Source organism: Puma concolor, chromosome E1 (genome assembly GCF_028749965.1).
Source record: "Puma concolor isolate L17-30 chromosome E1, mPumCon1.1.hap2, whole genome shotgun sequence".
In the NCBI taxonomy this organism is placed as follows: domain Eukaryota; kingdom Metazoa; phylum Chordata; class Mammalia; order Carnivora; family Felidae; genus Puma; species Puma concolor.
In genome coordinates this window covers 40,460,101-40,484,272 of record NC_141680.1, presented here as the reverse complement: position 1 = coordinate 40,484,272, position 24,172 = coordinate 40,460,101, and the positions used below count along the sequence as shown (strand labels likewise).

The following is a 24,172-nucleotide window of genomic DNA, read 5'->3' as shown; positions in this document are numbered from 1 at the left end:
CTGCCCCTTCCCCACTTGCACTCTGTCTCCCTCTCTCAAAAATAATTAAACATTTTTAAAAAGAAAAAAGAAATGAGGTAACTAAAACACAGAGAGGTTCAGTGACTTGCCCAAGGCCACACAGCTGGTAAGTACGGGAGCTGGTTGTTGAACCCTGGCATTCTGGTGCCAGGATCTCACTGGTGTTGCTCTACTTTTTCTTATCATCATCACTAGTGCATATGCAGGTTTAGAGAAGCTTTTATTATGGACAATTTCAAACATAAAAAAGTAGAAAAAATAATATAAGGAGTCCCATGTCCCCATTTCCCAGTTTCAACAATTATCACTTCATAGCTCATCTTGTTTCTTTTTATTCCCCCAAGTCCCTAGCCCAGATTATTTTGAAGCAAATCCAATGATCGTATCATTTCATCCACTTATATTTTAGTATATATTTCTAAAAGATTAGGAGGACTTTTCTTTTTCTTTTTTTTTTTTTAAATTTTTTTTTTAACGTTTATTTATTTTTGAGACAGAGCATGAACGGGGGAGGGTCACAGAGAGAGGGAGACACAGAATCTGAAACAGGCTCCAGGCTCTGAGCTGTCGGCACAGAGCCCGACGCGGGGCTCGAACCCACGGACCGTGAGATCATGACCTGAGCCGAAGTCGGACACTTAACCGACTGAGCCACCCAGGCGCCCCAGGAGGACTTTTATTTTTAAAAAATTACAATGCCTTAAAAATTATTATTCCTTAGGAGTGCCTGGGTGGCTCCATCTGTTAAGTGACTCTTGATCTCGGCTCAGGTCATGATCTCACAGGTCGTGGGATTAGCCCTGAGTTGGGCCCTGCGCTGATGGTGCGGAGCCTGTTTGGGATTCTCTCTCTCCCTCTCTCTTTCTGCCCCTCCCTTGCTTGTGCTCTCTCTCTCTCAAGACAAATAAACTTAAAAAAATTAAAAATAAAATAAAATCTTAAGGGCGCCTGGGTAGCACAGTCAGTTAAATGTCTGACTCTTGATTTTGGCTTAGGTTGTGATCTCACTGTTCCTGAGATCAAGCCCCAGTCTCCAAGTTGGGCTCTGTGCTGACAGCAAGGGGCCTGCTTGGAATTCTCTCTCTCCCCCTCTCTCTCCCCTCTCCCATGTGCGTGCTTGTTCTCTCTCTCAAAATAAATAAATAAACATTAAAAAAAATTATTCCTTAATATCATCAATTTGAAGAGTCAGTATTCAAATTTCCCTGATAATAAACCTTTTTTTTTTTTTTGAAGTTGGTTTGCTTCAGTCAGGATCCAGATATGGCTTTTGGCTGAAATATTGCTTGATATAAAAAAAATTTTTTTTTAAATTTTATTTATTTATTTATTTATTTATTTATTTATTTATTTTTTCAATGTTTATTTATTTTTGGGACAGAGAGAGACAGAGCATGAATGGGGGAGGGGCAGAGAGAGAGAGGGAGACACAGAATCGGAAACAGGCTCCAGGCTCTGAGCCATCAGCCCAGAGCCCGACGCGGGGCTCGAACTCACGGACCGCGAGATCGTGACCTGGCTGAAGTCGGACGCTTAACCGACTGCGCCACCCAGGCGCCCCAAAATTTTATTTATTTTTAGAGAAAGAGAACACAAGCGGGAGAGAGGGGCAGAGGGAGAGAGAGAATCTCAAGCAGACTCTATGCTCTGCACAGAGCCTGATGGTGGGGAGGGGGGGGCTCTATCCCAAGATGACACTGGGATCATAACCTGAGCCGAAATCAAGAGTTGGACGCTTAACTGACTGAGCCACCCAGGCACCCCAAATTTGTTTTAATCTGTAAGTCTTTTCCTCTTTTTTTCCCTTTCCAATTTATTTGTTAAGGGAATTGGATGTTTGTTCTAGTTTCCCTTTTCCTAGATTTTGCTGACTGCATCTGGGGGAATATTCATGCTATTTTCTCCCCCTGATCTTTTCATATAACCTAGCAAACATTTTCCTATACTGCCCCATGGTTTTCACAACCGTTAACTCTACAGCCTCATAGTATGCCATCCAGTGGATATACAATAATATTTTTCTCGGGCATTTAGGTTGCTTTCCATTTTCCGCTGTTATAAAAAATGCTGGAATGAACATCCTCCCACATAGTACACGGGATGTACTTCCTTAGAATATGCTACCAGAAATGTAATCATAGCTCCAAGGCCTGAATGACTTTTCAGCCTCTTGGCACATATTACCAATGGTTTGTCCAAGGGGTTGTGCCTTCCCCAGCACCGCATAAAAGTGCTGTCACTCATTCAGTACTTAGGCCTATTCAGGGCTGAAGGATGTTTGGTAAAGACAGGGTAATTATGAGGGCAGAGAGCTAGAGAAGGAGAAAGATGATGACAGGGACTCAGGCTAAATTAAGCAGAGAGTGATCTACAATTTACCACAGACCTAGAGTGAGTCAGAACTCTGTTCATTCCCATTGTGAAAAAAGCTTGATAACAGGAGTTATTAATAGGGCATGGCATGTCGGGTAATCTTTCCGTTAGACTACACATTAGTCAGGCCCTTATTTGAGACGTAGGTCCAGTCTGGGTCACTGAACTTCGCAGAGGTGTGAGGAAACTGGCAAAGATCCGGAGGGTTCGAGCAACTTGAAGGATGATGGAAGAATTCCAGAGAAAAGTCCAAGGAGTCAAGTAGGCTCACTTTGGAAAAAATAAAGACATCTTTTTTTGCCTCAGTGCTGGGAGGTTTCTGTAGAAAGGCCAACACTCAGTTGTTGGCTCATGTCTTCAGAAGGCTGACTACACAAAATGGGTGAAGCAGGAGAAACTTCTGTATAAGGTAGAACTTTTTCAGACTCTGGGGTGATTATTTAGGTCTTGGGATGAGTGCTTTTTGGTCATTGGCCCTGGAAATATTTGAGAAGATTCCTGTTCTTCTGCTCCAAGTGGTTCAGATATCCACCTGCTTCCTGCCCACTAGGTGCCTCTGGGGGCCCCCTCCAACTTGTGAAGGCTGTTTCCTGGCAGTCTCCTGGGGAAGGGTAGGTGAGGTGTGAGAGAAGTGCTCCCCAGCCTCCCTGTCCTTTCTGTCCCCTCACATTTATTTCAGGTGTGTTTACAGCCCACCAGGCTGGCATGTCATGGTGTCATCTGATCCTGCTATTCCAGCCCTGCCATACGGAGTGGACTTAGAAGCTGGGTGGGGGCAATGAAAACTACTTAAACCAGCCCCTTTTGGTGGCATGAAGAGTGGGACTGACCCAGGAGACCTGGGAAGCCATTTAGTTCAACTTCCTACAGAATAGCTTCCTACCATGCAACAGGTGCTTTACATACATTCTTTTGAATTTCACAGGTGTAGAATTGGAGATGAAGACAAGTTATTTGCTCGGGGTCACACTGCTGGTAAAGGTGTGCCTATGTTATGCTGGCCTGGAAATAAAATCTGTGCCCTTGCCTTTGGGGCATGCAGCTGTGAAACCTGCTGCCCAGAGGTGGAGCCTCCCACACAAAGCCACACAAGCTGACCTGGGACTGGAATTAAGGCTCCTAACTATTCATCAAGGAGTCTTCCCAAGAGGTCCTCTTCCGAGGCCTCACATGGGGAGGCCAAGAATGTGGCCTGGCCCATGCCAGCCTGGCTCAAGTTAAATGAAGAGTAACCAGTCTCTGGACAAATGCTGCCCATTGGCTACATTATCTGCCCTCTGGACTCTGATCTTAACCAACATAGTGAGAAGCCAGCTTCCAGGAAGGCCTGGCAGGGCAACGGGCCTGCTAGTCTGTTTCCCTTGAAGCTAATCTGCGGCCAGGGCCGAGCCAGTTAGGTGTTAAGTGGAAAAACACTGACGCGGGGTCAGAATCTCTGGGCTCTGGTCTATGCTGGGACCCAACAGGGACCTATGGCAACTTAAAACTCTGAATTTCCTGATCTCAAAACCAAGCAAGAGTAAACCGCACTTGGAGCGCGCTGACGCAAAAGCAGGAATTGTTACACCCCAAAGCAATACCACCCTCTGATGTTAGTTTCCCGGGCTACTGAAACGTCTGGCCCAGCAGCCCCAGCGAGGCCAAGACTGCAGCAGAGGCAGAAAACTACAACTCCCAGGAGGCACCGGTCCCCCACCCCGCACGCAGGCAGGCGGAGAAACTACAACTCCCAGGAAGCACTGGGTGGGACGGCGCTGGGCGGTGACGTCGCGGGGGCCGGCGCGGGGCGCTGATTCGGCCCGAGCTGCCAGCGGGGTGTCTGCCGCCGCGGGTTGTTACAGCTGCTGGAGCAGCAGCGGCCCCCGCCCCCGGGCACCCCTCCTGGGCCCTCGACCGCCCGCCCTGTGCGGTGAGTCCCGGCGAGTGGCTTCGCGGTGGCCGAACCAGAAGCCTCCTCTTGGGGCTAGAGGCAGGGTGGGAAAGAAAGTGGGGGCTGCTGGGGAGGCGCCCGGGGCTGAAGGGGACCCGGGCAGGGTGAGCGGAGGTGGAGGGGGTGCATCAGCCGAGGGGGTGCATTAATCGAAGGGATGTCCACAGGGGAAAGTGGGGGCAGGAGACCGGGTCTGGGCCGTCGTGGGGGAGTGCTCCGGCTGGAGGAGGGGGGCGGGGAGAGGCTGGGCTTCGGGGATAAATTGGCCGCCTCCAGGGCTGGGTGAACGCGTGGAGGTGGGGGTGGGGCTCCGGACCGGGCTGGGCTTGAAGTGCGAGGTCCTAGGCTGGGGAGCGGAGCGGGAGGCCCCTCTTCGGCTTGAGTCCCGCTCGGATAATCCCAACAATAGCGAAGACTCCACCTCCTCTTTTTCACCCTCTTCCCCTGCTAGTGGGGGTTCGCCCCGGTACTTGCCGTCTTTCCATTTCCACCGTCCTCCCCAGTCCGGGAGGCTGGGCCAGAGCTGAGAGGTGAGCCACCGTGGCCCCGCGGATTGGGCGGTGGGGAGAATGAAAATGGCATTGTGGAGGATGCCAGGGACCCCATTGTTGGGGTCCAGGTTGTGGGCTTGGATGTTTTGTGCTCTTCATCTAGAAGGCAAAAGATTTGCTGCTTAAGGGGCTGCCCTTATTTGGGGGAAAGAGTGGGAAGCGCGCACCTGGCAGCTGGGCTGGGGCGCACTGTGGCCTGGGCTTAGGTGCCAGACTGGGACAGGGATATTTGTGTGTGGAGCCAAGGGGGGAAGGGAGGGAAGGAGTAGAAAACAGCTACCAGCAAGAGAGTAGTTAACAGAACAGAGTTGCTGCAGGCTTTGGTTTGAGACGGGTTATGAAACCACATCAGGCACTGCCACGGCAGCCACCTGCCAGCTAGGGCGGCCAGAACTTTTCAGCCTCAGCTGCTGTAGACTTACTTTACTGGGTTCTTCTCCCAATTTTTCCCCTTCTGGGTGAGGGGCAATTGTTTTTTGTTTTTTGTTTTTGTTTTTTTACTCATGGAAGTGATATGTACCCTTAGTCACACAAACCTCTTAAGAGTGTTTCCTGGCTGCCAATCTTTTTCTTAGTTTCTTGATTTCTCCTGTCTTTTTGAGGGTCTTCTGGGATTTCTGCTGTCAGGGGAGCTAGTGTTCAGTCTTCAGGAAGACACTTCCAAGGGTATCAGTTTAGGTCCTAGGTCTCGGCCCCTCCTGGACTCATCAGGCTTCATTGGATGCCCTAGTTCAGCCAGAAAGGAGTGTAGGATGATCTGGAATTCAGCAAGGCCCGTGGTATTGCTGGATAAAATACGGGGGGGGGGGGGGGGGCAGCTACAGGTCTCTGTACTACCACACCTTTATAGGTCTAGGTTAGGGAGAAGGGGGAGGGGCAAGCAGTTTCTGGTCTGACTTGGGGAACTCTGCCTCTCTCCTTACTAGTAAGTCCTTCAGAGGCCTCACTTCCTAGCCAGCTCCCCACCGTCCCAGGCTTTTGCGTACTAGTAGGTGTAGTAGGTGTCCCAAGAGCCATGTTAGGGTAACTGAAGCTCCAAGTCCCTGGGAACGTAAACAACTGATTTAGTCTCGGTTTTCTAGTTCCTTGGGTTTCTGTTAGGCCCAATTATCCAGCCTAATGGGCTGAGCTGATGGGCCTCAGGAGCATTACTTCCAGGATGCACCCTGGGACATCTCACGCATGTTTGCATGTTGGGAGAGAGTGTTGTGGGTCACATTTCCCTTGAGGTCTCTTAGCTTGGAGCTCTCTGAGAAGAGGAAACTTGTTCTCATTATTCTGGAAGTAAGGAACTGATCCTTGAGAATCCTGGCTCCCACACGGCTTGGCTGTGATCCTTGCCAGAGATAGATAGCAACCGAATCTGAGGGGATTTGTTGCAGCAGGGTGAAGGAGGTGGCCTTCTGGGCACTTCCAGGATACCTCCATCTGGGAGCCCTTTCTGCATCCCCAGGGAAGATGGGGTTGTTACCATGGTGATGACCTTAGGGTCTTTACCAGGCAGGACCTCCCCTCACCTAGGGAGGTGAGCCAGTAGAAAGGCACAGTCTGTTCCCATCTCTTGCTGGTTACAGGGCCCTTAAGGATTTGGAACAGCTGAGCTCTAGACAAGGGGGCTGCTCATTCCCCTCTTTATGTGCATCCAGGAATGCAGCTGGCTTGCATTGTTTCTTGGGCATCAAGGGCAGCCCTCCTGGTTCCTCCTGCTGCAGGGCTGTGCCATTGGAACTGGGCAAGGGGGAGCATGGTGGTAACTTACACCTGGAAACAGGGGCTTGGAAAAGAGGCTGAGGTGAGGATGGGTGGGGTGGAGAGGAAAGGGGCAGGAGAGAGGCCCCAGGTGTAGTTTTGTGTCCTTGGGCAGGGTGTGTTGATGTGGGTTTCAGCTGCCCCTTGGAACTGTAGATGTTGGCCACGTTCTCTATCTTCACCTCTCCTGTGTTGGGGAAAAGGGCCCTGGTGGTTTGGCAGCAGAGTGGGCGGCATCACAAGGGTTAGCTTGAGTGGCTGCCAAATGGACAAAACATCTTGCATGGGTTGTTTTGTGTCACCAAGAAGGAGGCCTCCAAGTCTGGGCAGAGGTTGTCCCTAGTCTGTTGTTTTCTCTTTCCTTCCTCCCACCCCCGCAACTTACCTGTCTTCCTGGATCAGGGTTGGGAGAGACCCAGGATTGGATAATTAGGGGAGATGGGTAGAAGCAGTGACCCCCAAATATTCACTGCTGCCTGTTCTCACCCCACCGCCTTTTGTTAATTTTAATGGTGGTGGGAACACGGGTAGGAGATGCCCCTTATCAGGCCCTTGGCAAGATGGTCCAGCAGGGGTTATATTGAGTGAATCTGAGGGGACAGTCCTCTTCTCCCCTCCCCTGAGCTTGGTGGGAAGAGGGTCCTCATCAGAATGCTCTGGAGGATGAGATTGGGGAACAGGCAATGGTTTCTTTGCTCTGGGCTGGATGTCTCTTGATGACCTATCTACCGAGGCAGTCCTGGTGCCTTGAGGGGCTCTGTCCCGATTGGACAATGTGTAGGGCAGCCTGGTGTTTATCCCAGCCCGGTAGTGGGAAACCAATGGAGCTAAGTCCACGCGGACTTTCTTTGTCCTCTTTGCTTGAGAATCAAAGCAGCAGAACTGTGTGGAGTTCTTGGGGAAAGCAGTGCCTCCCTCCCTGTGGGATTTGGATGGGGTGAGGGGGCAGGGAAAGTGGTGTGACCTGTCTCACCTGTGCTGCTTGTTTGCAGAACAGCGGCAGGAGAGGGGCAGCAGGATGAATGTGGGCACGGCACACAGTGAGGTGAACCCCAACACGCGGGTGATGAACAGCCGCGGCATCTGGCTGTCCTACGTGCTGGCCATCGGGCTTCTCCATGTCGTGCTGCTCAGCATCCCCTTTGTGAGCGTCCCTGTTGTCTGGACCCTCACCAACCTCATCCATAATATGGTGAGGGCCTGCCTGCTGCCCGTCCCGACCATGTGGGCTGCTCTTTGGTGGGGCGGAGGAGTAGGAGGAGCCCCCCAAACATGGGCCAGATGTCAGGGTGACACGCTGACATTTGTCACCCAAGCCCGGATCCAGCTCTCATCTCTGCTTTGTCCCACTTCTGGGTTCCAGCCACGTGCACTCTGATAAGAGGACTAAAATTTGCAGATTTGTCCACACCTTCAGGATGTGGACCTGGAGGGAGGCCCGCTGGGAACTGAACTAAGGGCTCCAGAGAGTCCCCAGGACCCAGACGCCCAGCCTGGCACAGAAATGCCCCTCTCCCAAGTCTGGATCCCCAGCCATCTTCCAGTCTGGTGCCTCTGCTCCCTCAGCTCCTGCCTGCTAGCTTGTACTCTTTGGTAGGCAAGCAGGGGCCGTCATCTCATCCCCGCCCAGCTGGCACAGGGAAGCTACCACTGGGCCAGACGGGCATTTCTGCAGCTGAGTTCTCTCCATGCCTTATCCTCATGTCATGCTGTCCTCTCACCCGGTGGGCTCCCTTCTTCTCCTGCCAGGCTCCCAGCTGCCCCATCCTGACCTCCAGCCCACATCCCTCTGCCCCTCAGAGGGAGGCTCCACATAACCCAGAGCACAGTTCTTTGATTGGGGTGGTGGAGCTGAGCTGGAGGGCCTTTTGCCTTTTGTGTCCTCTAATGAAGTCCCCTTCCTCCAGGGCATGTACATCTTCCTGCACACGGTGAAGGGGACACCCTTCGAGACTCCGGACCAGGGCAAGGCGAGGTTGCTAACCCACTGGGAGCAGATGGACTATGGGGTCCAGTTCACAGCGTCTCGGAAATTCTTAACCATCACGCCCATCGTGCTGTGAGTGCCTTGGGTGGAGGAGGACACCAGCAGGCAGGCCAAGGCCTGGGGAACCCTGGGCCCTGCCAGGCTTAAACCTGTCCCCAGCTCTGGCTTTTGGCATGGGCATGAGCAGAGGCAGGGAAGTTGGAGCATCCCGGGCTCTTCTGCTGGGCTTAGGCCTTGTGCCTCCCTGGCCCTGTGTTTCACCAAATGGCCCTGCCTTCCTGCCAGTGACGTAAGCCCACAGACCTGGGATAAAGCAAGGGGACTGGGTCGGGAGGGACCTCTAGCTGAGGAGATCTTGCCACCCTACTTCTGTTCTGGGGGTCTTTCCTATAACTCCACACCTGTTGGGGATCTGCCACTCCCCACCCAGGAGTGAGGGAGGAAGGGTCCTCCAAACAGAGTCTTACGCTTCTTCCCAACCTTCCCACCCAGGTACTTCCTCACCAGCTTCTACACCAAGTACGACCAGATCCATTTCATCCTCAACACTGTGTCCTTGATGAGTGTGCTCATCCCCAAGCTGCCCCAGCTCCACGGAGTCCGGATTTTTGGAATCAATAAGTACTGAGGGTGCCGCCCCTTCCCCTGCCTGGGATGGTAGGGGAGGGGTAGAGGCCTGTGCTGTGAAGCTGAAGACAGAAGGAGCCTCTGGATCCTGTTAGAGATGGGGGTCGAGCCTCTGGGCCCTAGTTTCCCCTTCCAATTTCCCTGGTAGCCGACTTGACGTAGCTTGTAGTGGGGTTCAGGTGGGCCCCCCAGGTCTCTGACCCTTTCTGATTTTTTTTGATCTTTTCCTTTTGCCTTTTGGATAGAGACTCCGTGGGGGCAGTCATGGGACGGGCTGGGCTCCCAACCTGTGAGGCTGGGACAGGAGAAACCCCCTGCTCACTTGCTCATCCTCAGACTGCTAAAGCACTTTAACCCCTGCAAGAGGAGCAGGGGGGCCGGTACAGCTTCTAGATTGGTTCACTTTAATTCTTAAGTTTTTAGGATGACACTCAGTGTGTGCTCGTATGTGTAAAAGCAAGTGCACGACGATGCCTCATCTCTCTGGGTAGAGAACTGCCTGTTGCAAGTCTCATGCTTTTGGCAGCTCCCCTACAGCCCACCCGGGGCACTGGATGGGAGCGGGGAGGGTGAGGAGAGGGATGGTGGGGCTGGGTGTGGATGGCCTGGTCTCAGAGGTGAGGGGGCCATGGCCACTCTCATCTTGGGCCTGGTGGAGGTGGGGAGGATGGTTTGGGGGGCGGGGATGGGGACAGTGAATTGAGACTTGGAGGAAGGGGCCGTGTAGCCACAGAGATTGGTATAAGGGAGGAGTGTGGGGACAGAAGCCAGATTCAGCCTCATCCTTTGGGAAGTGGTCAGGCTCGGAGAGTTAATTTCCCCAGGCATGGTGGTGATAGTCGGAAGGGAGGCTGTGGGGTCGGAGGTGGGGGTTACAGCTCCGGGGTTAGTGTGAGGAGTGGAGAGGGGTGGAAGAGGCCCATGAGTCATCGTTAGCACGTTAGCACATGTCCGCTTTGACACTGCCCTGTGCAGGGGTGTGAGGGTGTGGGGAAACCGGGACAAATGATGAATGGTGGGGCCCTTCTGCAGCCTTCACCTCGTAGCCTCCTCATGCAGACTGGAGCTGGACGGGGCCTCTTGTGTGTACATGTGGGGCTATGGGGCCACCCCCAAATGGGGTGGGTGGGCCACAGAATGGTCCCTGCTCGAGCAGGGTAGTAGAAGGAGCCAGGAGTGACCTGCGGGCACTGTCTCCTCAGCCTGAGGGCGGGAGATGGGCAGGAGCCTGAGTGTGGGCTGGAGAGGAGCCGCCTTTTTCCCCTCCCCAATCTGACCAGGGTCTGTGTTACTTTTGAAAAGGTGTGGGTGCCCGTGACCCCTTCCAGGGCCCTGAGGGAGGAGGGGAGGACATTGGTCCTGTTTCCTGCCTCCTGGCCCCCCTACCCCCCACCCCATGTATCATAGGGAACTTTCACCTCGAAATCTTTCTAAGCAACGTGTGAATAGGATTTTTACTCCCTTTGTACAGTATTCTGAGAAACGCAAATAAAGGACAATGTGTTCCTGTTTCCCCTGAGTCTGGCCTCTGCTTCCTGGAGGGCCCTGGGGGAGGGGGCAGGGGTTTGGGCAGCAGTTCCTGCTGAGGGCAGTGTGAGGGGCTCTGGGGCTGCTGGTCTTCCTGCTGCTCCCAGGGGAGAGAGCGGGAGAGAGCCTGAGGGGCTGATGGGAACTGGCAGAGGCAGCAGCAGAATCCTGCTCTGTGACCTGGCCTGGCGGTTCATCTGTCAGAACTTCTACCTCTGGTCTCCGTGGGCTGGCTGAGTGATGGCTTGTGCGTGGCCTGGAAGGGGGTCAGTTGGGCAATGACTTCATAAATGAAGGCGGAGTCCCGAGGGGTGCCCAGCCCTTTCCTCAGAATGCCTTTCCCAGCTCTCACTTCTCTCCCCCTAGTGCTCTTTCCCTGGGAGTGCTGCATTTCCTCCTGGCCCCTCTGTCTTTGGAGGAATCTTCATGCTTCCTCCCTTCTGCCATGAGCATGAGTGGGAGAGGAAGAGGTAGCCCCCCAGGACTCATTTAGGCTCCTGGGGCCAGGAAAGGGGAGGAGTCCTTTAGTGGAGGAACTCTGATCTTTGAGGTTCTGGACCGCTCAGTGTGAGCTGTGGCAGTGTTACGTGCTATTCCTAGGACAGGTGCAAAGTCCCAGGTAGATGGGAGGAGCTGCCTCAGGCAGGCTGGGCTTCTCTCTGGCTCTGGGCCAGCGTCACAGTGTGTTTGGAGTGGGTGCTGGGAAGAGTGCAGGGTCTTTGCCCACGTCTGCTGAGTGAGGCCCACACAGTGCTGGGAGGAGCAGTACACCTCCCTGGGCCCAGTCCTGGGGGTGGGGGTGCCCTGGGAGCTTCCATGGACCTGCAGGAGTATAGTCAGGGTGAGGGGCTGGGGCACATCAACAACAACCAGCGTTCAAATCCTGCTCTGCCACTTACTAGACTTGTGGCCTTGCCAAGTTACTTCTCTGAGCTTCAGTTTCTTCCTCTGTTGTAGAAGGATAATAGGCATAAGGGCTGTTGTAGGATTAGCACAACACCTGGTATAGTAAATACTGAACACGTGATAGCCACATTAGTATCATTACTGTCGTTAACTACCACCATAATTTCTTTAAGGTTGTTTTGGAACTGAGGGATAAGGGGGCCAGGAGACGGGCCAGGCTCGCTCCGGTGGTTTATCTCTGAGGACTGAGGGGTGGGGGCCAGAGGCCTCTCTCTGGAGAAGGAGGTGGGTGGAGAGGACAGGTGGAGGCGTCTCCCTGAGAGGGCCATGTGGGAGCATGTGTGGGGAGGAAGGCTGAGTCCTCCTTGCTGGCCAGCCTGTTCCCCACAGATGTTGGCTGTTGTAGCTCTCAGTCTTCAGCCTTGCCCACCGCAGCATGGCAGCATGGTAGCTGTTTCCAGCTCTATCGCTCTCTTCATACCCCTGACACGACCATAGCCGTTGCCTGCTGGCACTTGGATTGCATGGTCCAGTATGCCTCCTGCACCATTCTCTGGCCCCAAACCCACCTAGAATACATACCAGGTAAAGATTATCTATCTATCTATCTATCTATCTATCTATCTATCTATCTATCTATCTATCTTACCTATCTTACCTATCCTACCTATCTTACCTATCTTACCTATCTTACCTCTGGCCTTATTTGCCTCCAGCCCAGCCATAATGTGGCTTATCTAAAGGCCTGAAAGATGGGGCACCTAGCACTACCCAGCTTTCCAGTTCTTTCAGTTCCCTTCTTAGGGCTTCCTGAGACACGGTGGCCAGGACCTGTACAGAGCTCTTACAGAGGGGATTCTCACAACCTCCATTCCTCGTGAGCAGCTGAGGTGAGTGACCCCCAAGATAGGCCTGTGGGCCCTGGGCACTGCCTTTCCAGGCAGCCAGAAGAATTCCCAGGCTGAGACTGAGCTGAGAGCTGGCCACCATGATGGGGGCAGGGAAGGAGAAGGGAGCATGGGTGAGCAGATGCCTGGGCCAGCCAGAAGGGACTTAGGGGAAGGTAGCCAGATGTAGGATAGGGAAGTGGAGACCAGAAGGCTTGTGAGGGCAGTCCTGGCCCCAGGAGGAAAACAGAGGAGCCTGAAGAAAGAGGAAGGAGTTGCAGAGTGATTGATGGAAGGGGAGAGGGAAAAGGATTTGGAGGTAAGAGTGCGGGAAGGGTCTGGTGTGGTGGGGACAAAGAGCTGCTGCTGAGTAGGAAAAGGGAAGGACCGGCTGTATCAGGTTGGATTTGGTAATGAGCCTATGGAGGGTTCTGCAGGGGAGCTGGGGGCGGGGGTACAGGGGCCAACTGTAGACCAGGAGAGGGTGAAGAGGAAAGTGGGTGGGGGAGAGGCCCCAGGTAGAGTTTTGGGATTCATTTTATTTTTCCAAGAGTAAGAGGACCTTTCAGATGGTGACCAGTAACTGGTGAGACAGGACCTGGGGGTGGAGGGCTATCCAGGGCACCTACCCCCAAGCCACTCTTGCATTCCATCCTTTCTCTTTCGTTTTCTTCTGAGGCAGAGTTATCACTATCTCATTGGGAAATGGTTGGTAGGAGTACCCATCCCACTACCTTGCAGAACACAGCAAGGGAGGGAGGCCCAGGAGTCAGAGCCAAGGGAAGAAGGAATCATGGGGGTTGGTAATGTGAGGTCTGGCAGCCATGCCTCTTATCTTTTCCTGGGTCCTCTGTTCATCAACACTGTGGGGGTCTGGCTGGAAGATGGTGGGCCTGCCTTCCTACCCCTCAGGCCCTTCTGAGCAAAGGGGCAACTCTGCTGTGGGAGAAAACAGACCTCACTCTTACTTTCCTTTTGGGATAAACACTGTTCCATCTTTCTTCCAGAAGGGTTCTATGAAGGGCAGAGGAGAATCTAGCATTCGTGATGGTTACCCTCCTTAGTGTATAGTGACCACCTCACATTCTAGAAACAGGGAAGTCAAATAATTCCAAGTCCTGATTGTTCTAGAACCTTTGGATCTTCATTGACCCCAGGCTGCCAAAGGGAGATTTAAAAACCTGAACCAATATCTCCCTTCCCCAAACTGAAACTGGCTTCTTTGTCTCCAGTTGGTCCAGGCACAATGTCCAGCCTATTTGAGGAAATCACGAGTTGTGGTCCAAGAGATGGAGCTGGAGGGGAGATGCTTGCTGTCAGAAGCATCCTTGACTCTGACAGATTTCACTGCTTCTCTTTGGTGAGTGGGAGGAGAAATTTCCGGAGATGCCAGTACCACAGGACAGACCTCACCCTAGAGGACATAGTGGAGAGAGAGGAGGGTGAAGTGCTGTTTGATAAGCTGGATTCTGGGCTCCAAGGTCAGTACGAGGGGGTAAGAGATGGCCAGCCAGGAGACTTCACCCACTCCTGCTCTACCACACTGTCAACTCCCCATTGCCATCAACCACGTCAGCCAGTCAACAAAGAACTTGTATGTACTAGAATTTGTTTGCATATGTCCACACACCTCAGTTTAAGAAATGCACAAAAGATATTAACTGGAATTTAAATGAAAACTTGAAAAAAAAAATGCACAGAAGAGCTGCATGGGGAGAAAGAACAGGGTAAGTGAAAATTTATTTTTATTGAAAATTATTCCTAAATTGTCTTCCTTTCCCATGTTTTCTTTTTGTAAATAATTCACTTTTAAGTTAGCTAAGGTCTTTTGATGTGTTTGTATGTTTATCAGTTAGATGGATAAATAAACGGAGGCAGTTTGCTTAGTGGTTAGGAAAGGACACAGGCCTAAGAGCTGAGGGCACCTCGTTTCTAAGCCTGGCTCTGCCACTCACCAGCTGGGCGGCCTCTGGACAAGTTGCCTTCTCTCTCTCTAAGTCTGTTTCCTCAGCTGTCAACTTGACAAGAATGTTACAAGACTCAAATGATATAAATCAGGTCATTTATGACAGTGGTTGTGCAGAAGGAGCATTCAGTCAAAGTTCAGCCCCATCATTCTGCTGGCGGCTGTTATCCCTCGTGTCCCTTGGAGATCAGACTGGATGGGTGAGCAGAACTCCCTAAAGGCTTGAGGGATTTCTAGAGGAGTCTGTTCCATTCCCCTGCCTCCAAACTCAGACTTTTGGGTTGCAGAAGCACCAGGGTAAATGTTGCTGAACCCTCGCCTGAAGACTTATTTCAGTGTCTCAGACCTCAGGGTAAGGACTTTTACAGCTCAGACGTCTTTGCTACAGCCCATCTGGATCTCATTAAGAAAAGAATGCAAACAGTACCACTGTATAGTTTTAGAGCACCTGCTATGTGCCAGGCATAGCCGTTATGTGACCAAGAGCAGCGTCCAGATTACTTGGGCCTTTCCACAAGTGGTTTCATTAAGTGAGCAAGGGGCTTCAGGAAAATTTCAGATGATCATTTTTCAAAGACTGAGTCAATTCTCTGAAAAGTAAATCGCTAAGAGCCAATTTACTAAAAGCTAGTCTCCAAAAACCAGTTTGCCAGATGACCAGTTCACTGAAAACAGAAAAAAACTTTAGGACTAGGGTGTTTTGCCATGATATTACTCCCCAGGGACAGGGGGAAAAGCGTTAAGTACAGAAAAAAAATTGACAAGTTAACTTCCTTGAAGGGAAAGTCTGTCTGTTTGCATAAACAAATCAGGGACAGAGGTGAAACCAAACTTTGAAAAAAATCCTTAAGAATGAAGTGGATGGGTAATTTGAATTGATTTTTAGCAACTTGGCCTGCTTCCTTCTCAAATTGATTATTTTTTAATTATATGGTGCTGATGATGTGGTTAAGGTGGCATAGGTTTTTGTTTTGTTTTGTTTTATTTTCCATTAACTAAAGTCCATATACTTTATTCTGATTATCTTGGTTCTCACCTAATATCCTTTCTCTGTTCCAAGATCTCATTCAGGATACCACATTACCTTTAGTTGTTGTATCTCCTGAGGCTTCTCTTGGCTCTGACAGTCTCTCAGACTTTCCTTATTTTTGATGATCTTGACAGTTTTGACGAGTACTGGTCAGGCATATTATAGGATGCTTGTCTATTGGAATTTGCTTGACTTTTTTTCCTCATGGTTAGACTGAAGTAATGGGTTTTGGAGAGGAAGACCATCGAGGTAAGGTACTATTCTCACTGCATCATATCAAGGGTATGTGCTATCAACATGACTTATCACTGTTAATGTTGACCTTGGTCACCTGGCTGAGGTGGTGTTTGTCAAGTTTCTCTACTGTAAAGTTAGCACGCCCCTCCCCCCACCCCCATATATTACATTGTTTTTGTGCTTAAGGCTTGATTTTTCTTTTGTCCTGGATAAAGTACATGTACACTTTTACATTGATCAAAAAACAAATGGATCCTAGAATGTTAGTGTAACCCATACAGGACTGATTTGAGGCACCATTTCCGGTTCTGTCACGTTTCCGTCAGTTACAAAATGTGTTTGTCTCTGGAGATCCAGCCCTGCCCGACCCCCTAAACCTGGCTGTATGAGTTCCTCCTCGTCTGTAGGTTGACATTTGGGAGGTCTGAGAGAAAGGCAGTCAGTTGGCAGCATCTCCACACATGCTCCGCTAACCCCGGCACACCAGCTGACTCGGAATCAAGGCCCTTATGAAAGTGGCTGATCAGTCTGGGCAGAGTCCACACGGATAGGCGGTGGTCCAGGATTGCTTCACTTTACACCTGCGTGGTTCATACAAACACCGGAGACTGAAGTCTGCTTAATTTTTATTTCTCAATTGGCAAGAGCTCCTAATTCTTTAGCTTTACTTTTCCTTGGCTCATTTCAGCCTCTCAGATAGTTAAATAGGACTAGCTCACATTTATTGAGCATTTAGTATGTGTGCAAGGCATTTTGCTAAGTGCCTAACTGCATTTTTTATTTAATTTCTTCAAGCACAGGAAGTAGGTACTATCAATATTCTCCTTCCATGAATAAAGAAACAGATTCAAAGAGGTTAAGTGACTTATCTAAGGTCATTTGGTAAGAAGGTGGCAGAATAGGTGCAAACCTGGGATTATGTGACCCTTGTGGTGACTCCTGATGAGCACAGCATTTCCTGGGAGCCACAGCTGGAGGATCTCTGCAGAAGGGAAGGGGATTGTAGAGGGGGAGCCCAGGATGGGGCTGCTCCGGGGAGAATTTTCTGCAGAGAGATCTTTTGGGTCAGCCTCAGTATGACCTTTACCCTTTCCAGGCCAAAAGGCTGAGTTCCAAGTTCTGGATGTGGTAGACTCAAAAGGAATGTTGATAGTGAAATTATCCAAAGAAATAATAATTGCAGGGACCTTCCACAGATCCCACAAGCAGAGAATCAAGACATTGGAGACCTGGATACCCAGCAGTATCTGGATTCCCTTGAGAACAGGTGAGGCTGGAGATGGGCAGCAGTGGGGAGTGAGAGGGGGAGATACCCCTTTTGAGCATCAAGAGCATCTGAGATGGAGGTGCCCCGGCCAGTGCAGTCCCTCACGCCCAATTCCTGGCACTTCCCAAGCCCGTTCCTTACTCAAGCGTGGCCTCCTCTTCCCCCTTCGGAAAGCCTTCTCATTCTTCATGCATCAGCCTCCAGGAAACCCTCCAACACCCCCAGCTCACTTGCTTCCCTGCTACCCTCCAGGGTGATTGATTCTTCTGGCTTGGACCCAAACCTGCTGGTTTCAAGAGGCCACTTTCTGCTCTCCTATGAGTTGCCAAGATCTGTGTTTTGTGCTGTTTTGCTCTGCCTTGTGGCAAGCCATGCCCCTGTTCCTCAGTGGACTGGGAATAGCTTGTGACCGCAACAGCTTTTACTAACCTCTCTGTGTTTATCCACAGCACACCGTAGGCGCTCACTAAGAGAGTCAAAGTGAAGCACAATGAAATCACAGCACCCCTGTAGAACATTTCCTGCACAGAAAGTGCCACAACTCCACCCCATCAGGGGGGCACTAACCAACTACCACAGAGTTTCTGATGGTTGAGGGCATGGTGCTTCCAAGGGACTTACAGGGACATCACCAGCTTTCTCCCTCAGCGGGCATTTTATTGTTGGTGTGGGTGTTTTCTCCCCTAGCTGAAATTGTTGGAGAGTGTGGAGCAGCTTAGTGGAGGGGACTCAACCTTTCTCCTGGCCTAGCCCTCCTTGAGTGAAATGCCTTTTGTTTTTCCTTTTTTTAAAAATTTTTTTTTCAACGTTTATTTATTTTTGGGACAGAGAGAGACAGAGCATGAATGGGGGAGGGGCAGAGAGAGAGGGAGACACAGAATCGGAAACAGGCTCCAGGCTCTGAGCCATCAGCCCAGAGCCTGACGCGGGGCTCAAACTCACGGACCGCGAGATCGTGACCTGGCTGAAGTCGGACGCTCAACCGACTGCGCCACCCAGGCGCCCGTTTTTCCTTTTTAGCTAAAAAGTGAAAGGCTTCCACTGAAATTTTACTGGTCCTTTGAACTACCCCTCCCTACCATAGTGTTGCTGGGGAGGGGTCTTTGGAGTTTTTCAAAGGGAGCTCAATTTTTTCTAGAATGCCTGTTGTTTCTAGTATGAGGCCCTGTGGTGTGTGCATATAGAGTGGGGTTGGGGAGGTATTAGATAGGTAGAGGGAGGTCAGCAGAGGCAAGGATGTAGGTCTTCCTTGAGGGTTGTTTGCAAATACCAGAAGTTCCATCAGGCTATTTTTAGTGACAAAATACATTCATTTCCTTATGGAATCAGAGATGCCTTCTGGAGCCCAAGGCTGTGGACAATGTGGCCAGGTCCCAGGGACCAGTATGAGGAACTGGAACCCCAACTCCCGAGAACTGGGTGTGATGATCTGGGAAGATGCCTGTCTCAGTGCCATGGGAAGGGCTCATGCTTTGGACTCCTACCGACTAGGATTTGAATTTCAACTCTACACTCATTAGCTGTGTGACCTTGGACCATTCACAACCTGTCTCTAGGCCTTAGTTTCCTCATGATAATGGGTGCAATTCTGCCTACACCATAAGTTTGTGGTGAGGGGTGAAATGAAATGCCATGTGAAGTATCTCATGGTGCTGGCACATTGTAGCCTTCCACAGATGCTAGTGAGTTCTCTTCCCACTTCCCACTTCCTTGCTCCCACAGTGGGTAAAGTGACTACGATGGGGTGCCATGTTCTTTGGTTTTCCAGCCCCAGAGACCCTTCATCTCAAATAGGAACTAGCTGATGGAGAGGGAGAAATGTCACTCCTGGGAGCCTGAGCTCTATTCCCCTCTATTCCCTCCAGTGAGTTGAAGAGAAAACTACCTACTTTGTTGCAATCAATCTGGAGAAATGAGAGCAGACCTCTGTCTGGTGACAGAGACTCTGGAGACAGCAAGGAAGGAAACCCTGAAAACTGAATGGCAGTGTATGCTGCGGAGCTGGATGGGAGGCAGGGTCTGTGAGAGAACCAGCCTTGGCCCACCCATGGTAAGTCAGGGAGATACCAGCCCAGATGTCAGGCTCTTCAGCTCTCCTTCCAGACCTCCCTGAGCAGTCTCAACTGCTTCCTGGCCTTCTTATGACTTCTCATCTTGCCCCAAGAAAGTGCCTGTGGCATTGCTAAGTCCTTCCCGTCACTCTCTAGTAATGCCCTGTTTTTATTTGCTTCTTAGCATTTCTCGTGGTTCATAATTACATGGGGATTTTTTGCTTATTCACTGTCTGCCTCCCTTTCCAAGATACAGGAGGGCAAGAGCCACAGTGCCTGGAATAAAAAGGTCTTCAATAAACATTTATTGACTCAACAGTGAAAGCAACATGAGTTTGGGGGTCAGATGTGGGTTCTTATTTCAGCTCTGCTACTGGTTGAGCTGTGAAACTGGCTTACCTACTGATCCTCTTTGAGCCTCAGTTCTCTCATCTGTAAAATGGGGATTGTTTGGGAGATCAAGCAAGGTAACTATGTAAAGCACCTAGGGATTAACCAACGTGAACTCCTTTTCCTAGCACCAAAGGTCAGTAACCAACCCCCTAAAGCAGGTCCTGAGCTATTGAGTAAAGCAGCTCATCTTTCCCAACATGGAGAGAATGAGTAAGCAAGGTCTGATGGGGGCAGACTGAGTGCAGGTAGGTTCAGCTAGACTCTGTGTCAGCCTGGAGGGGCCCTGGTGAGCTCGAAGGTGGGGGGAAATTCCAAGGAAGGGGTGGAGGGTTCAGGGCTGGGAAGAAGGACTGAAGCTCCTTGTGCAGACACCCAGGTTTTGCCCCATCATAACGCTAATCCTTCCCTAGCTAGAGGTGTTAAGTCTTATCTCTTTCTGAGCTTGTTTTTTTTGTTTTGTTTTGTTTTGTTTTGTTTTGGTGAGGGGCAGGGTATGAGAATGGGGAAAGATATGAAAGAGGAACTTATAGAGAAAGAACTTGTCTTTCTGATAACTGGTTTTCTCACTCTCTCTGGCACTAGCCATTTGTTTCTTGGGTAACACAAAATCCTTTCCAGAAAGAGAATGGCTTTTAGGCCTTCTGTTCATCATTCCAAAAAGGGCAAGATAGTATTTTTTAAAAGAAGGTAACAAATGGCCCAGAATTATAGGGTTATCAGGGTTGAGAATGGAATAGGATGCACCCAGGGGTAGGGACCATGGTGTGAGCAGGAAAAAATCCTGTCTATTGGAGAAGCAGATTGGATTGCATATTGGCCTAGGGTTTCCAGACTCTGACAACTTTGGCCTGCTTTGTGCAGGTTGGTGTGCTGGATCCTGGGGTCCCAGCCCTTACTGAAACCTGGGAAGCATAATTGCATTGCATGTCCAGTTCTCACATGGTAGCACTGGCTGTGAAAGGAGCACTGGAACTAGGAGTAGGAGGGTCTCAGGGTCTAGTGGCTCTGCCACTCACTGGCTCTGTAGCCTCTGGAGCCATGGTTATCCTGATGTTAGCATGACTAGAAGATCCCTGTGATTCTGAATGTTGCTTCCTCTGGAATTTCATAGTCTTCCTCTGGGTCCCAGAAAGGTTGTACTGCCTAAGAAGACTTGGGAAGGGATAGAAAGAGGTCTAGATGTGGTAGAAAATCCAGAAATTCCCAGAAGTTGTAGAAGTGGGTTTTTCAACCCTGGCAAGGTCTTGCTAGCTCAAGAGTGAATCTCTGTCATGTAAAGTGCTACACCTGGGTGGCTCAGTTGGCTAAGCGTCCAACTTTGGCTCAGGTCACAATCTCACAGCCCATGGGTTTGAGCCCTGCATTGGGTTCTGTGCTGAGAGCTCAGAGCCTGGAGCCTGCTTCGAATTCTGTGTCTCCCTCTCTCTCTGCCCCTCCCCTGCTTGCGCTCTGTCTCTTTCTCTCAAAAATAAGCATTAAAAAAACAATAAAGTGCCATAACAGGGCCATCTGGGTGGCTCAGTTGGTTAAACATCTGACTCTTAATTTTGATTCAGGTCATGATTTCATGGTTTGTGAGACTGAGCTCTGTGTTGGGCTCTGTGCTGAGTGTGTGGCATGCTTGGGATTCTCTTTCTCCCTCTCTCTGCCTCTCCCCCTGCTCACACGTGCTCTCTCTCTCTCAATTAATTAATTAATTAATTAAACAAACAAATAAACTGCCATAACAGAGGAGGCAGGAGGTAGATTCCAATCCCTGCTCTGACCCACATTTGCTGAGTGACTGAGGACCTGTTGTACCCTCTCTGGGGTTCCGTTTCTTCTTCACTTATCTAGGCGTAATCCTATGGTTGTCTGTATCTGAGGATGTAGGAAGGTGTTTGCGTATATAGTGCTTTGTCATTTACATGAAATGATAAGGATACAGTCTCCCTGGCATGGGCAGTGAGGGCTCAGAGTCCAGGAATGAAAACTCCCACCATTGGGAAGAGAATGTCCAGAGAGGGCTGGAGGTGACCTGAAGACTTTCTGAAATTATTCTTCCCTTCTTTTCAGAGGAAGATGGTTCATCTTGCTTAAGTAAAGATTGGAGCTAGCTGTGTTCAGTGTAGCTGCACACTCACCCTTGAGCCTCCTGGCTTCAAGGACTTCAGTTCAGGTGGGAGAGCCTAGTATATGTGTATGGTGGAGGAGTTGGGGAGAGAAGGGTAGGGCAGTGCCCAAAGCAGTCTTCAACTTTAGTCTGGAGGTTGCATCTGTCTCCTTAAACACAGTGGTTCTCATTGATTATATGTAGACATCACCTGGGGGAACTTTAAAACTAGTGATGCCTGAGTCCCACCTCCAGAAATTCTGATTTAAGTTATCTGGGGATGTGGCCTGGGCATCAGGATTTTTAATCACTCCCCAGGTAATTCTCATGCACAAAGTTGAGAACCACTGCTCTAACTTTGTCTAAATCCTCACTACTACTAGCGTGGTCCAGAGACTGCACTTTGAATGGCAAGGACTAAGTAAGTTTTGATTTATTGGAGGTGGAAAAGAATTTGGGATTGGTACTCAACTGGGGTTGAGCTGGGAAGGTGAAGGTGAGGTTGGCAGGAGGCAATGATGATGGGTATCTGGGAAGAAGGGTGCTTTACTTTAACTGGAAAAGATTAGAAGGGAAGCAATAGAGAAGTGGTCTCATGAAGAATGGGGTCGACAGAGGCCTTGGTAATAATGGAGCTTGTTGGCTGGGTAGTTTGGGTTCTTAACTGCTGCCTCTACAGGGAAATCCTTGAGTTTGGAGGACTTCAGAAACATGAAGGAGAAGGTGCAGGACATGCTGAGAGGCCTCTAGGATCTGACTGACTGTGCTAAGCTGCCTCACTAAGCACCTCAACAAGGAGGGGCAGCGACAGAATCTAGAACAAAGAGTAAGGGACCCAGGAAAGAATTGGAGCAGAGAGAGGGAGGAACCAGCAGGAAGGGCAGTTACCGTACTGAAGACAGTCTGCTATAGTGGGACTGGCACTCATCTCCCCCATCTCCTGGCCCTCGGTGTCTGAGGCCCTGATCTCTGGTGACCTGGAGGGTCCAGCAGATCCTCTTGTTAGTAGCCTTTTTAATGCTTTTTAATGCTGCTGGGATCTTGGTAAAAACACATACAGAATCTATTCTGAATGTCCTGGATGCCTTGATTGGTGAGGAGGGATTTGGAAGTATGCTGGTGTGGAGGAATTGTGGAGCAAAGGGGTCTGTGGGGGTTCAAATCCTGGGAGGAAGGTGACATACATTGCCTTTTACATTTCGTGAAGGATAGACTTTCACACTTTAGGAACTAGTCATTTTCCCCAGGCCAGGGGTTGGGGGATGCCTCCTCTACCCGCCTGGCAAGTCTGACCTCCTGCAAGCTAAGAGGGAAGAAAGATTCACCACAAGAGCCCATTTGGAATAACTCTCATCTATCATTGCTAGGGGCTCTCTGGAACCTCCTTCTGATGTTTGTCCCAGGTCTGATGAAATACTGAAGCCCTGTCCCTCTCTGCCAGCAACCCTCTTGACCCTCTTTTTTGCCCTGAGATATCTTAGGAGCAGCATCTTGTGGCTGAGGCCCTGGAAAAGGGGATCCTGTCCCTGTTGAAAGACCAGATAAGACACCCTGGACTGAGGGCTAGGGTCATAGTAGAAGTGAATGCCTGTGTTCTCAAGGGACTCAGAAGTCCCAGGGTACAGTCCTTCCTACTTCGTAGTTCTCTGTCAGTTTATATCCATTCAGCTGGTTTGTGGCAATTCCCTGGAACACATGGTTTCCAGGACAACTCAGGCTTAATAGGCTCTGTTGCTAGCCTATGGGTAAGAGAGGGGGGTGGAAAACTGTTAGTCTCAGGATGGCAGTGCCAACGCTGATTAGCAGTGCCTGTCACTGTGTTGAGAAAGAATGAGGCTCTCCAGGCCCTGCAGGAAAATGTGCCATTATGGATTATTACATCTGCCATGGCCCAGGATTAAGAAGTGTGGTGAAATATTTGCCATTTCTGGTATGTTTCCTTGTTCCTAGCTTTTATAGTCTGGTGTGTTTCCTTCTAGGTGGAGTCTGTCCTGGAGCAGAACTGAGGTGAGCAGCCCCACGATGTGGGCTATGACCCTGATGCAAGATTTCTCTGTGCCCTCCGTGTTGCTGTCTCCGTCCTGCTGCAGCTGGGTGAGAAGCCTATCTTAGTGTCTTCCTAACTATGTTAGCTCTTGAACCATCTGGATGCTCCCCTCCCAGACCGTCCTCTCCCCCTGCACCCCCAATCACTAGAACAATGTCTTTATAACAAACAGCTGACTTTTCTTTGATAGATCCCATTCCCTTCATGATAATGCCCCCAAATCAGCCTACATTATATGCATGGACTTTTCTAAGAGTGGCAGATTGATCATATTAATTTTCTCTCCTTGAAATCTCACTAAATAAAGTACTAGAAAAGATGTAAACCCACAATGATAAAGAGAACAAGGCAGCAGATAAGAGATTCTGACACATCTTTGGAAACTAGCAGGTTACTAAAGGAGTTTAAGCCGGGAGGTGTGGGCCTGAGATGTGCTGGAAGTGTAGGAGGAGACTGCTCTTCTCTCATCTTGAGGCTTTTCTCTTTAATATTTTTAAGACAAGGTAATTAAAAGTAAAAGAAATATATGCT

General features: G+C 50.3%; 2 protein-coding genes across 5 annotated transcripts; both read left to right on the top strand.

Annotated features, from left to right (window-relative positions):
- Window positions 1-4,156: 4,156 nt before the first annotated feature.
- Window positions 4,157-10,749, top strand: ORMDL3 (ORMDL sphingolipid biosynthesis regulator 3). Of its 4 annotated transcripts, XM_086687218.1 has the most exons (5): window positions 4,178-4,303; window positions 4,776-4,854; window positions 7,617-7,816; window positions 8,532-8,683; window positions 9,104-10,749. In XM_086687218.1, exons 3-5 carry the CDS (start codon window positions 7,643-7,645, stop codon window positions 9,237-9,239), a joined length of 462 nt encoding a protein of 153 aa, XP_086543344.1. In that variant the 5' UTR covers window positions 4,178-4,303; window positions 4,776-4,854; window positions 7,617-7,642; the 3' UTR covers window positions 9,240-10,749. The 4 variants fall into 4 exon arrangements, with proteins under 4 accessions (XP_025773471.1, XP_025773469.1, XP_086543344.1 ...); XM_025917686.2 differs by lacking the exon at window positions 4,776-4,854 and having other exon boundaries at window positions 4,157-4,303; XM_025917684.2 differs by lacking the exon at window positions 4,776-4,854 and having other exon boundaries at window positions 4,169-4,303; window positions 7,622-7,816.
- A 137-nt stretch (window positions 10,750-10,886) lies between these two features.
- GSDMB (gasdermin B) lies at window positions 10,887-23,896 on the top strand. The gene is given in 12 exon segments (XM_086685464.1): window positions 10,887-14,039; window positions 16,888-17,025; window positions 17,028-17,058; window positions 18,924-18,966; window positions 18,968-19,168; window positions 19,628-19,712; window positions 22,274-22,355; window positions 22,357-22,419; window positions 22,544-22,613; window positions 22,615-22,685; window positions 23,063-23,139; window positions 23,578-23,896. Coding segments are annotated over 12 exon segments (1,236 nt in total). The 5' UTR covers window positions 10,887-13,804; the 3' UTR covers window positions 23,718-23,896.
- The last annotated feature ends 276 nt before the right edge of the window (window positions 23,897-24,172 follow it).

Bases quoted from the DNA above. Each gene is read 5' to 3' on its own strand.
- ORMDL3 (XM_025917686.2), top strand. From the start codon at position 7,643: ATGAATGTGGGCACGGCACACAGTGAGGTGAACCCCAACACGCGGGTG. The intron at 7,817-8,531 runs GTGAGGGCCTGC...CCCTTCCTCCAG, and splicing joins CCAACCTCATCCATAATATG to GGCATGTACATCTTCCTGCA. The intron at 8,684-9,103 runs GTGAGTGCCTTG...CTTCCCACCCAG, and splicing joins ACCATCACGCCCATCGTGCT to GTACTTCCTCACCAGCTTCT.